This window comes from Pan troglodytes, chromosome 18, assembly GCF_028858775.2.
Source record: "Pan troglodytes isolate AG18354 chromosome 18, NHGRI_mPanTro3-v2.0_pri, whole genome shotgun sequence".
Taxonomy (NCBI): domain Eukaryota; kingdom Metazoa; phylum Chordata; class Mammalia; order Primates; family Hominidae; genus Pan; species Pan troglodytes.
In genome coordinates, this window is record NC_072416.2 from 44,832,932 (window position 1) to 44,845,849 (window position 12,918).

Sequence of the window (12,918 nt, forward strand, 5' to 3'; positions counted from 1 at the left end):
GGTGACTTTATGAATACATTAACATATTCATCTTCATCTTCTTATACAGGAAATGACATTTATTTTTATTTTTCCCCTCTCGATTACAAATGTAATCCAAGTTCACAGAAAATTTGAAAAAGAAAATAAAAATCACTCATAATCTCATGAGTCAGCAAAAATCACAATTAACATCTTGGTGTATATTCTTCCAAGTTACTTTTTCAGGATCCCCTGATTCTATTTTTGTTTATTTTGTTTTGACAGTCTAATCAAAGTTAAATGCATATAATTTACAATCAAATCATTTTTATAAAACTTGTTTAAAAAAAACAGAAGTCCTTTGCCCCATGCACATTTCCCACTCTCCAAATGCAACTACTTTTTTTGTGACTACTTTTTTTTTTCAGTCGTTCCTTTTTGCTTTTACAAAAACAAATCTCTAAGTAACATTTGTACAAGATGCTACTTCAGGGTTTTAGGCATTACTGATTCACTTTCCACCATGGAAAATAAGGGTTACACTGTTTTGCATCTCTTGCCCCAATAAACACTCTGCCCATCCCTCATCTTCTCACTATAATTAAATCACAACTTTAGTAACATCAGTTTTCAGTGATTACATTATTATGCCTATGGTAAGTGATTTTTCACTTTTCCTTTACATTGTTTTCCCTGAAGTGATTCTCTTTTTACTTGCTTAGTTTTCCTTTCTAACTCAACCCAAAGTCTTTCCTAGTTGTATAAATTGTTTTTCAGGATGTTTACATGTATCAGGTATTTTATCATTTTTATCTTCTTGAAGAAATCGCTCCAAGTCTTCCAACCTGCTCCAGTATGAAATGGTTGCTCTCTAGGCCTACTGCAAAATTATCATCTTGTGCTCTTTCATCAGCATCATGCTGGAGACTCTCATCTCTAGAGTTGGGTGGACCCACCTTTGTCTTGAATCCAAAGGTCCTTTCTTGGTTTATTTCTTCATTTTGGTAGCAGGTAACTTGTAGGGGCTTCCTGAGAAAGGCAGTATTGGTAGCAAATTTTTTGAGACCCTGAATGTCAGAAAATATCTTTAGTCTACCTTCACATTAATTCATAGTTTGATTGAGTATAGACTTGTAGGTTTCCGCTTAGAACTGTGAAGGCAGTAAACTGTCTTCTGACTACTGGTGCCATTGTTGAGAAAACCAATACCTTTTTTATAGTTATTTTTAAAATCAATGATAAATTTACATACAGTGAAATACACAGATCTTTTATGTGTTCAACTGGAGTTCTGACAAACATATACAAACATGTAACCCATGTCACAATCAACATATAACAAATTTCCTCCAGAAATTCCTCATGCTTCTTTCCAGCCAATCCCTCTCTACACCTACAAGCAACCACTGTTCTGATTTCTATTACCACAGAATCATTCTGTCTGTTCCTAAACTTCATATAAATGGCATCATATATAGTATGTACTCTTTTGTGCCTAGCTTATTTTGCTCAACATGTTTTTGAAATTCATTGATGCTAGTCATATATCAGTAGTTTGTTCTTTGCTGGGCAATATTTCATTGTATTAGTTCCAATATCATTTTGCTTTTCTTTTTTCTGAAAACCTGAAAAATTTTATTTAACCAAAGATATGAGATATGATGACAAACTCTGGTATAATTTCTCTTTTTAACCATCCATTAGACTGGGAATTTGTAGGCCCTTTTAACAAAGAAACTCAATGTCCTTCAGGTTGGAAAAATTTTCTTGAATAAATAATTGTCATTGTTAAAGTCGTTAATGACTTCCTTCTCCTCCATCTTCCATGTTCCTTATCTGAAACTTTAATTATTTACAGATGTCAGACCTCATACTGGTCCTCTAAATTTCTTAAGGTTTCCATTCTGTTTTTTCCATCTCTTTTCAATTGTTATACTTTCTGGAACCTTTCTTCAATTTTATCTTTAAGCCTTTTATTAAAGTTGTTCATTTCTGTGTATCATCTATGTTTTGGGGTTTTTTGGAATATTTTAAAGTTCATTTTCCAACTGGCTTTTTGACCTCTGCAATTTCCTTTTAAATATCATCTTGTTCATTTTACAATTACAATTGCTTCTTTTGCTAAAGATATTAATAGTAGTTTATAGTTTTTCTTTTCCCTGCAAAATCTTGCTTTTTTCCAAGTTATTTTTTCTCTCCTGTTGATTTGGTCTTAGCCTTTCATACTATAATAGATACTTTCTTCCAGATATCTGGGTAATTCTTGGCAATATGCTCATATTTAGGAGAGTGACCAAAGAAGCTGATTAGAAACATACACATACGTGGAGCTTGACTGTAGTCATCAGATTAGGATGATCCAATTAGGCCACTTCTCTGTGAATCTCTAATGAGAGTATCTTTATTTGGGGCCTTTTCTCTTGGGTCCTTCGGATTCTCTAGAGAAGATATGTTCAAACTTTTTTACTTTTTTTACCTGGACGCTAATAAGCCAAACTCAAGAACTCAGCATTTACTATGTCCAATTTTCACCTAGGCTTCCTGATCTTAACATGGTATCCTGGCCGTCAACAGACACCTGGTGTTCCTGAGACCAAAGACTGTATTATTTACCTTTTTCAAAGGATAAACTTGGGGGATAAGAGGGTAAACAGTCCTGGTGGGCTACTCATAAAAAGACTTGCAAACAATCCTCTCATTTTTAGCCTCAATTTCACTTCTATTTCCAGACATAACTGATACACAAATTCCTGACTTTTAGGTAACTGTGTAATAAAAATCAGTTTCTTTCTTAGATTTCCCCAAAGGAGTTTAGAGCTAGATGTGTTTCTTCAATCCACAATCTTCAGCTTGAAGTCTACATTCATTCTTTTTTTTTTTTTTGAGACGGAGTCTCGCTCTGTCTCCAGGCTGGAGCGCAGTGACGCGATCTCAGCTCACTGCAACCACCGCCTCCTGGGCTCAACTGATTCTCCTGCCTCAGCCTCCCAAGTAGCTGGGACTAGAGGCGCTCATCACCACGCCCGGCTAATTTTTTTTTGTATTTTTAGTAGAGACGGGGTTTCACCATGTTGGCCAGGATGGTCTTGATCTCTTGACCTCGTGATCCACCAGCCTCGGCCTCCCACAGTGCTGGGATTACAGGCGTGAGCCACCACCCCTGACCCATTCATTCTTAAGTTCATTAATATGATGTTCAGAACTGCCTAACATATTTTAATCAGTCAAAATGTCACTTCTATATTATAATATCCAGAATACCCTTATATATAAAACGAAGACTTACATTAGACTAACCAAAAATTGTTAATGATTTGTTTTTATGACTTTATAAAGATATATTATTATGATGATGTCTAACAAGCTTTCCTTTTCCATTCTTCCTTCTTATTCTGTTTCAAAATAGAAAAGTCATTTTTTCCCCCTTTGGATCTCTCATCTGACTAGATAGAAAAGTCCATTTTTAAGTTAGGTTTTTTAGACACATTGTCAGGTTTTCCTTAATTCATGGTTAAAATAAAGTTAAAGCTTGCTTCAAAATTTTCAAATGCTCTAAGAGCGAGGAATCAATAAAAACCAACTAAATAGCTATTTAGCACTAAGAAGCATATCCAAGAAATCTATCCTAAAACACAGACATTTCAAAAGTTCATGTTAGATTGGTATAAAAGTAAAACCGCAATTACTTCTGCACCAACCTAATAGTTCTTGTCCACATTATATTTAAGAGTACAATGGTTTACAACAAAGATTGGCAAACTAGGCCGAGTGCAGTGGCTCATGCATGCCTGCAATCCCAGCACTTTGGAAGGCCAAGCTGAAAGGATCCCTTGAGCCCAGGAGTTTGAGACCAGCCTGAGCAACATAGTGAGACCTCATTTATACTAAAAGTAAAAAAAGCAGCCTGGTGTGGTGGCATGCACCTCTAGTCCCAGCTACTAGGAAGGCTGAGGCAGGAGGATCGCTTGAGCCCAGGAGTTTGAGGCTGAAGTAAGCCATGATCACTCCACTGCACTCCAGCCTGGGTAACAGAGTGAGACGCTATCTCAGAAGGAAAAAAAAAAAAAAGCAAGGAAAGAAAAAGAAAGAAAGAGATTGGCAAACTATAGTACAAGTACCAAATGTGGCCCACCACCTGCTTTATAAAGTATTACTGGAACACAGGCATGCCCATTCATTTATGCATGATTTATGGCTGCTTTCCAGCTACAATGGCAGAGCTGAGTAGTTGTGACAGAGATAGTATGGCCCACAAAGCCTAAAACATTTACTATCTGGCTCTTTACAGAAAAAGTGTAATGACTTCATGGTCTACATAAGATTCCAGTTTGTGCTACAAAAATTAATTTAAGTAATTTCCTACAATTTGTATCAAAAACAAAAAATTAAAAGCATATCTTACTCTAGAAATAGCTTTCTTAAAATTTTTCTGTAATAAACAGAAAATGCCTAAAAAATATTTACAGCTAAACAAATGCTTCTTTTTTCACGTAATCATGAAATAAAAGCTGAAATCCTGCATATATACAGTTCTACCACAAGTATATAGACTTCATTTCCCCAGCTAAAGATGGTCATTATCTGCTTTCTCATCTTCTCTCACCCACCACCAGAAGCACTCTCTTCTTTCAGCTGCATTCCCTCTACTTCAACTGAAAAGAATGTTGTTTTCTGAGCCAGGCAGTATTTCTCTCTTTTCCTTTTTCTCTGCTGACTTTTCTTTACCTAGTTTCCCTTCTAAAATAGGAGTCCTCGGCATAGGTTTTCTGCACCCTATTGTTAAAGAAACATACAAATTTAACAAATAACTCAAACCCTCTGGAAGAGCATAATAGAAAGAGAAAAGCAGTAAAATTACCCAAGGAATATGGAGTACCTTAGTACAGCCTTCCTAGAATACAGTCAAAACCGATATAAACCTTACTCCTTTAGCCATACAATACTAAGACACCTTTAACTTTGATAAAAGCTAGGAATGGCTATACTGGTGAAGCTGTTTTCTAGCAATAGTAACTTTATTCAAATAAAAGCACATAAAGCAGAGAGAAATAGCAAACTGGTAGAATGGTCTTATTGTCTAAAATAAGTGAAATTTACATTTATACAAAAAGCACTTGAGTATCTAAGACAGAACGTCTGAAAAGCAAAGCATAACTCACAAATAGTGTAAGAAATTAAAAATGCATTTCAGTGAAGATGAAATCATTTTGACAGAGGTTTTTAAAGAACAATAAAGAGCAACTATCCCTTTTTTAAATTAACTACCAGCTTGAAAGTCTCAATTTTAAAAAGGTATTTGTGGACATAGAGAGGTTCATTATACTATTTTCTCTACTCTTGCATATGTTGAAATTTTCTGTAAGTTTTTAAAAAGATGCATAAATCAAAGAAAAACAGAAACTGAAGTTTTAATGTCTAAAAACAAGTTATTGGTAGATATTCGTCAGAAGAAAGAAGACCTGTAAGGAGAAAAAGAAATATACTCTGGACCAAGAAGAATTCATCTATGCAAAAGCTGCCTCAGAGTAGGAAGCACACAAATCTCCCAATGAGCAATTAAAAACTCCACCAACAACACTTTCAATAGTAAAATTTTAAAACTCACAGTAAAATAGTTTGAAGTAGTCTTAACAGAACTCAGACATGTCTTTAAAAGACAAAAAAAAAAAAAAAAAAAAAAAAGAGGTCCCAACACTTTGGGAGGCCAAGGAGGGCAGATTGCTTGAGCCCAGAAGTTCAAGACTAGCCTGGGCAACATGGTGAAACCCCCCTCTACAAAAAATTAGCTAGGCATGATGGTGCACACCTGTAGTCCCAGCTACTCAGGAGGCTCAGGGGAGAATCACCGGAGCCCTGGAGGTTAAGGCTGCAGTGAGCCATGACCGCGCCACTGCACTCCAGCCTGGGTGACAGAACAACACGCTGTCTCAAAAAAAAAAAAAAAAGTACAATCATTTTAACAGGCTTCTTCAGGATGTCATATACAAATTATCTTTGAACTCTATTATCATCAGTTTATAGCAAGGTAAATTTTACCTGACTAAGCCTTTAGGTTTCCAATAAGAATTAAATTCCTGTGATTAAAAAAATAATAAGCATCTACCACAGAGGAAATGCTTTCAAACTAAAATATGAGTTGTGATTTTAAGTCCAGGAGCTCAATGCCTCCACTTTCTTCACTACTACCTAATTAAGATCCCAGATCAATTTAATACTTGAAAAAAAAACTGCTTGATTTGTTCATACCTCTTTCTTCCTCATGTTTTTTGGCAGATGCACTTTTAGGTCTTCCTCTTCCTCGTCTGATATGATCTGAATGGCTGTTACTTCGAGACCTCTTTCTGTTTTCTAAATCTTTATTTACTGTAGAATTTATCTTCTCTCTCCTAACTCTCTCTGTTCGCCTCCTCTTGGCCTCATGCTTGTTTTCTGTATGGATGAATAAAAGTGATATATTTTAGGGCTTAGCAAGAACTGTTTGCCCAAGTTCTCATTGTCTTCCTTTTTCTTTCTAAATAGCACTAGAGTATGCTTCCTGGCATATTTCACAGAACTACAACCATAACATATATGTCTCCCCCACACCCTCATAAGAAAAAAAGAAATTCAATAGAATTCAGATCACAATAACACATGAAGTAGGAGGAATCTTGGAAGAGAAAACAAGTTTCTTCATTTGGCAGCTTAAATTTCAGCCTCTACAAGTTCACACAATTCCATAGCAACCTTTCTGCCTTTTTCTTCCTGTTTCCAAGCTAAAAATAGTGAAATATTAAGAAAGGAAAAAAATTGCATGCCCTTTTGCCCTCTACCTGAATTAAAGATTAAAATATGTGAAATATGCAAAAGCAAAACTGATCTTAGAGATAACGTATTAAGGTTACAATAAAAATCAAACAGAAAGCATCCATAACAAATATAAAAACCCTGGGCAAGTGAGTAATTTTCACTTTAGCCACAGATAAGGTAATTTCTGATATAAGAGCATGTTGTTCCATAAATGGAATAGCAATAGGGAAACTTTACTAAATATGGTGATTTAATTAGTGCAAGAAGCCACCCCTCCCACTCTAAACAAATCAAAATGTTGGATAAGACAAACAATAAACTTAAAGAAAAAAACAAAACAAAAACAAAAAAGATGATACCTTGCTTTAACACATACCTGCACTCAAAAGCAAGAAAGAGAATTCCCCAAATGCCAAAAATCACAGTGGTAAAGGGGCAAAACAAACAGAAAAGTTCATATCCAAAGAACTAAAGGGAACAATGTGAAAGACTATAAAATAAGTATGCTTAATAGACTGCTGTAAAAAAATTAAAAGTAAAATAGTAATATTATCCCCAAACACCATATCCTTGGAGAATTAATCTGAAGTTTCAAATTAGACATATACCAGATAATACAAGAACATTTAATTATCCCAGATTGCAAGAAAGTTATCAAAGACAAGCAGGGTGTTGTTAAGACTTGGGCTAACATGAAGAGGCTCCCACTATTACAGGACAATTTGAGCATCAATAAAAATAGTAACTGTAACAGATTGAAATATATCAAGCATATGAGTACATTAACATTAAAAACAAAAACTACTTGGCCACCATACAAAGATACTAAAGAACCAACTCATTACTTTGAAAACTTAAATATAGGGCAAGAACAAAGCATTTCTTCTGCTTTTTCTATTTAAACTGTGCTACTCATGGGGTAGGGTAACCAAAGGGCAAATGAAGAGGTTTCTCATATTAAAGCTAATAAATGAAGAAGGAATGACAGAATCAGAGTATCAACATTTTTCAACCTGCAATGAACTAAAGGTTCTAAGCACTAAACATCAGCAGGTACTAACATCACTAAAAGAGAGAAGCAGGCCAGGCGCGGTGGCTCACACCCGTAATCCTAGCACTTTGGGTAGCCAAGGCGGGTGGATCACCTGAGGTCAGGAGTTCGAGACTAGCCTGACCAACATGGCAAAACCCCGTCTCTACTAAAAATACAAAATTAGCTGGGTGTGGTGGCACGTGTCTGTAATCCCAGCTACTTGGGAGGCTGAGACAGGAGAATCGTTAGAACCTAGGAGGCAGAGGTTGCGGTGAGCTGAGATAGCACCATTGTATTCCAGCATGAGCAACAAAAATGAACTCCATCTCAAAAAAAAAAAAAAAGAGAGAGAGAAGCAGACTTTAAGCACCTCTGGATAGAGGTACACATCACTACCTATTAAGTAGTCTTGTAAAAAAAAAAAAATTCCAATCTCTCCAGCCCTTAGATCTAACTTACAACTAACAGGAAAAAGAGGTTATTCAAGGAATATGTTAAGTGACACCATGGGGATACAAACAGCACATACAAATGGACAGGTGATGCCATTTCTTCAACATCTAACTTGCAAGGAGAAAAAGAGAAAATAATAGATAATAAGAGGGTTAAAAAAGATATAATCTAGCCAGGCTCAGTAGCTCATGCCTGTAATCCAAAAGCACTTTAGGCATTTGGGAGGCCGAGGCAAGAGTATTGCTTGAGGCCAGGAGTTTGAGACCAGCCTGGGCCACATAGCAAGACCCTGTCTCAGCCTGGGTGACAAAGCGACACCCTGTTCTTAAACAAATGACGGGGTGTGGTGGCTCATGCCTGTAATCCCAGCACCTTGGGAGGCCAAAGGGGGCGGATCACCTGAGTTCAGGAGTTCGAGACCAGCCTAGCCAACATGATGAAACCCCATCTCTACTAAAAATATACAAATTAGCCAGGCATGGTGGTGTGCGCCTGTAGTCCCAGCTACTCAGGAGGCCAAGACATGAGAATTGCTTGAACCCAGGAGGAAGAGGCTGCAGTGAGCTGAGATCGTGCCACGCACTCCAGCCTGGGTGACAGAGCGAGACTCTGTCTCAATAAATAAATAAATAAATAAGATAGCACCCATATGCAATTTGTGGACCTTATTTAAAATCTGTTTTTAAAATTCTAAGACAATTTTTGAGAAAAGTGAAAATGTGAACACAAGTTGGATATTTATTAATAAGGAATTATTAGTTTTTTATGTTATAATGGCATTGTGCTTACATTTTTTAATGTTCATCTTTTGGAAACATAATGAAATATTTATAACTGAAATTATATGGGATTTGCTTCAAAATGATGCAAGGGAAGAGGTAGACAGGATTGTGGATGGGGCAGGGTTGGTCATTTTCTACTTTTGCATATGCTTAGAATTTCTCAAAAAAATAAAGGTTAAAAGAACTAGTGATAGATGAAGCTTTAAATAGTATGCCTATTAAAGTCTAACACTGAATTTGGGTTTGTTCCCCCAGCTACCCAGTCATCTCTGCAAACTTCTTCACAGCCAAACTTCTCAAAAGAGGTACCTGTACTTTCTGCCTTCAGTTTCTCATCTCCCATTCACTCATCAAATCTATTTCAGTATAGTTCCTATCCCACTGAAACTGACTGTCAAAAACAACAAAAACCTGTTACCAAATCTTAATAGACACCTCACTTACCATCTTACACCATCTCTCAAAAATTCAACAAAGATGACTACTACTTTCCTTGAAATTATTATGCTTCTCAGGCTCCCCCAGTATCTTCACCTCATCAGTCACTCCTCCTAATCGCCTTTGCTGTGTGCCCTTCCCCTAGGTGCTTTCCCAATCTAACGTCAAGGCCCCAGGATTCTGTCCAGAGCCCTCTTCTCTTACTTAGACTTTGCCTAGATCATCTCGTAAACCCACAGCATTAAACACTATTGTTATGATGGCTCCAAAGTTTTCACCTTCTGCTCTGATTTCTTCCCTAAACTCTAGACTGCCTACCTGACAACTTCACCTGAATGTCTCAAAGGCATTTCAAATTGTATCAAAAAATAACTCTTGATTCTCCCTCTCCCAAATCTGTTACTCCTACTACTTTCATCATATTAGTAAATAGCATCACCTGGTTGTACTAGTCAAATAACTTGTAGTCGTTTGTGACTCATCTTGCTTCCTGTACCATCGCAAAGGTCCACAGATACTCCTTGCAAAATATACCCATAATCTCTTCATTTCTCTCCACCTCCACAGGCAACATCCCAGTCAAACCTATTCTCTACGTACCAGCCAATATTATCTTTAAAAAAAAAAACAAAAATCAAACTGCATAGCTTCCCTTCTAAAGCCTTTCATAAGCTTTTTTCCATATTTAAACTAAAAATTCCTTACCAAAGACAAGTCCCCAACAGATCTGGCATTTGCCTCTTCCTCCAGTCTCATGATGCTCAAGCTCACCACTTTGTTCACTACACTCCAGACGTGCCTTTCTTTTAATAAAACGAGCTCCTTCCTCCGCTGAGTCTATGTGTACGCTAATCCTTCTGCCTAGAGCTCTCTTCCCAAGGCTCTTCATAAGATAAGCCTTTTTTTCTCTTCAGATATCCATATACAGGTCACTTGCTCTGATTCTCCCAGCCCAAGTTACTTCCTGTAATCTACTACAGCTATAATCTGTTATTTATTTACTTATATGCTCAATGCGTCTCCTCCATCAAAATATAGGCTTTATGAAAGTTGGGAACCCTTGGCCTACCTTATTTGCAGAACCCAGAACATTACTTACACAGACTGTTGAATAAATAAAATCGGATAGGACACACATTTACCTCACCACCTTCTCAAAATCCCATTGAATGAGAAGAAACATGGGAAGAAGGGAAGGAGAAAAAGGAAAATATATCTGTGGTGCTGGAAACAAGAAAAAGGTACTATTAATGACCCAAAATTACAGAATTTCAGCAAACTGGCAACCTGATGGTTCTGATAAGAGACAAGAATAAAATAAACTACAATCCAAATATAGGAGTAAGTGATAGCTGCTATAGAACGGAGAGCTGTTCCTCCCAAAGGAGGATTCTCAAGGATAATCCCAGGGCAGGACAAAAAGTACAGTAAGGGAGAGCAGGCCACCAAGGTGATCATCAAAATAACTAGAGACTATTGCAGTACAGTTGGGCCTATGTATACAGAGCAACTGACATAAGGAAGCTCTCAGGAACAGAGCAATGTGCAAGAGAACTTCAAACCTCCATAATATAGGAAAAAGCCAGCTCCTCACAGGAATGAAATACTGTAAGAGATTTCACATTCCACCCCAGAATGAAGCCTGCCTTATTTTGGCAATAAGGGAATTCACCAGTGTACTGCCTGCTCACCTCCTGCCACTAAACTCCCAATTATACACTGAAGAGACCTTTTGTCAAAACAGACGTTTAAAACAGTGTAGGATATTCATTAAACTTACCTACACTGATAAACCAAGTCCTTCATTTGTATCACACCAACAGTCAATTAAACATTACTAGCTATAAGAAGAAAATAATAGTCAAGAGAAGAGCCAAAATAAAACAGGAAGAACAAAGATAGTTCAACAAACAAGCAAACAAAAAATTAAAACATTCTAATGCATACCTTGAGAGATCTGAAAGGAGATTATCATTAAGAATAAGATTATTTTTGCAGAAACAGAAAAACCCATCCTAAAATTCACATGGAATCCCAAGGATTTCCAAGTAGCCAAAACAATCTTGAAAAAATTCAAAGTTAGAGGTCCCACACTTCTTGATTTCAAAACTTACTACAAAGCTATAATAATCAAAACAGTATGGTACCGACGACATAAAGACAAATATACAGACCAAAGGAATAAAAATAAACCTCAGACATAAACACACACATACAGTCAAAGGATTTTCAATAAAAGTCTGAGACAATTCAAGGTAAAGTACAGTATCTTCCACAAGTTGTAACAGGAAAACTGGGTATCTACACAATGTAGCATAATTCACACTAGCCAAAAAATGAAGTTAGACCCTTATCTTACTCCATACACAAAAATTAACTCAAAATGGATCAAATATCTAAATATAACCACTAAAACCATAAAACTGTTTAAAAAATCATGGAAAAGCTTCATGACATTGGATTTTAGCAATAATTTCTTGGATATGATACCAAAAGCAAAAGCAATGAAAGAAAAAAAAAAAAACAGACAAAATGGACTTCATCAAAATTAAACTTCTGTGTATCAAAGGACACTATCAACAGAATGAAAAGGCAATACATGGAATGGGAGAAAATATATGCAAATTATTATAAGAGATTAATATTCAGAATAATATAAAGAATTTACAAGTCAACAACAACAACAAAAAAATCCCCAATTCAAGAATGGGCAAAAGACTTGAATAGGTATTTCTCCAAAGAAGATATATAAATGGCCACTAAGCACATGCAAAGATGTTCAATATCACATCAATAAGAAAATGCAAATCAAAACCACAGCAAGATACCACTTCATACTCTTCAGATTATTATAAAAAGCAAAGCAAAACAAAACCAAAAAATAAAGTGTTGGTGAGGATGTAGAGAAACCAGAACATTTGTACACTGCTGGTAGAAATGTAAAATGGAGCTGCTACGGAAAACAGTAAATTCAGTCCTCAAAAAATTAAAATAGAATCAACATACGATCCAGCAATTCCTCTGGGCATATACCCAAAAGAAATGAAAGCAGAGATCAGGACAGATATTTGTATACCATGCAGCATTATTCACAATAGCAAAAAGGTTAAAGCAACCCAAGTGTCCACTGATGAATACATAAACAAAATATGGCATATACATACAATGGAATATTATTTAACCTTAAAAAGGAAATTGTCATGCATGTTACAACATGAATGAAACCTTGAGGACACTGTGTTAAGTAAAATAAGCCAGACATAAAAGTACAAATATTGTATGATTCCATTTATATGAGATGGCTAGAGCAGTGAAATTCACAGACAGAGAAAGCAGAATGGTGGTTGCCTGGGGTATGGGGGAGAAGGAAGTGGCTGTCATTGTTTAATGGGTACACGGTTTCAGTTTGGAAAAACAAGTTCTGGAATTGGATGGTAGTGATGGTTAAGAATACAATATGAA

General features: G+C 36.3%; 1 protein-coding gene across 3 annotated transcripts in view; it reads right to left on the bottom strand.

Annotated features, from left to right (window-relative positions):
* The window catches only part of C16H16orf87 (chromosome 16 C16orf87 homolog), a 29,455-nt gene that overhangs the window by 1,366 nt on the left and 15,171 nt on the right, over nt 1–12,918 (bottom strand). Inside the window, exon 3 of one of the 3 annotated variants that reach the window (XM_016929787.4) lies at nt 6,208–6,390. The exons of 1 other annotated variant lie outside the window; for it this stretch is intronic. In XM_016929787.4, coding sequence (XP_016785276.1) covers nt 6,208–6,390 — 183 coding nt within the window. Of the gene's footprint in view, nt 1–917; nt 1,029–6,207; nt 6,391–12,918 lie in introns of all 3 variants that reach the window. One more of the 3 variants, XM_054668358.2, reaches the window with a different exon arrangement.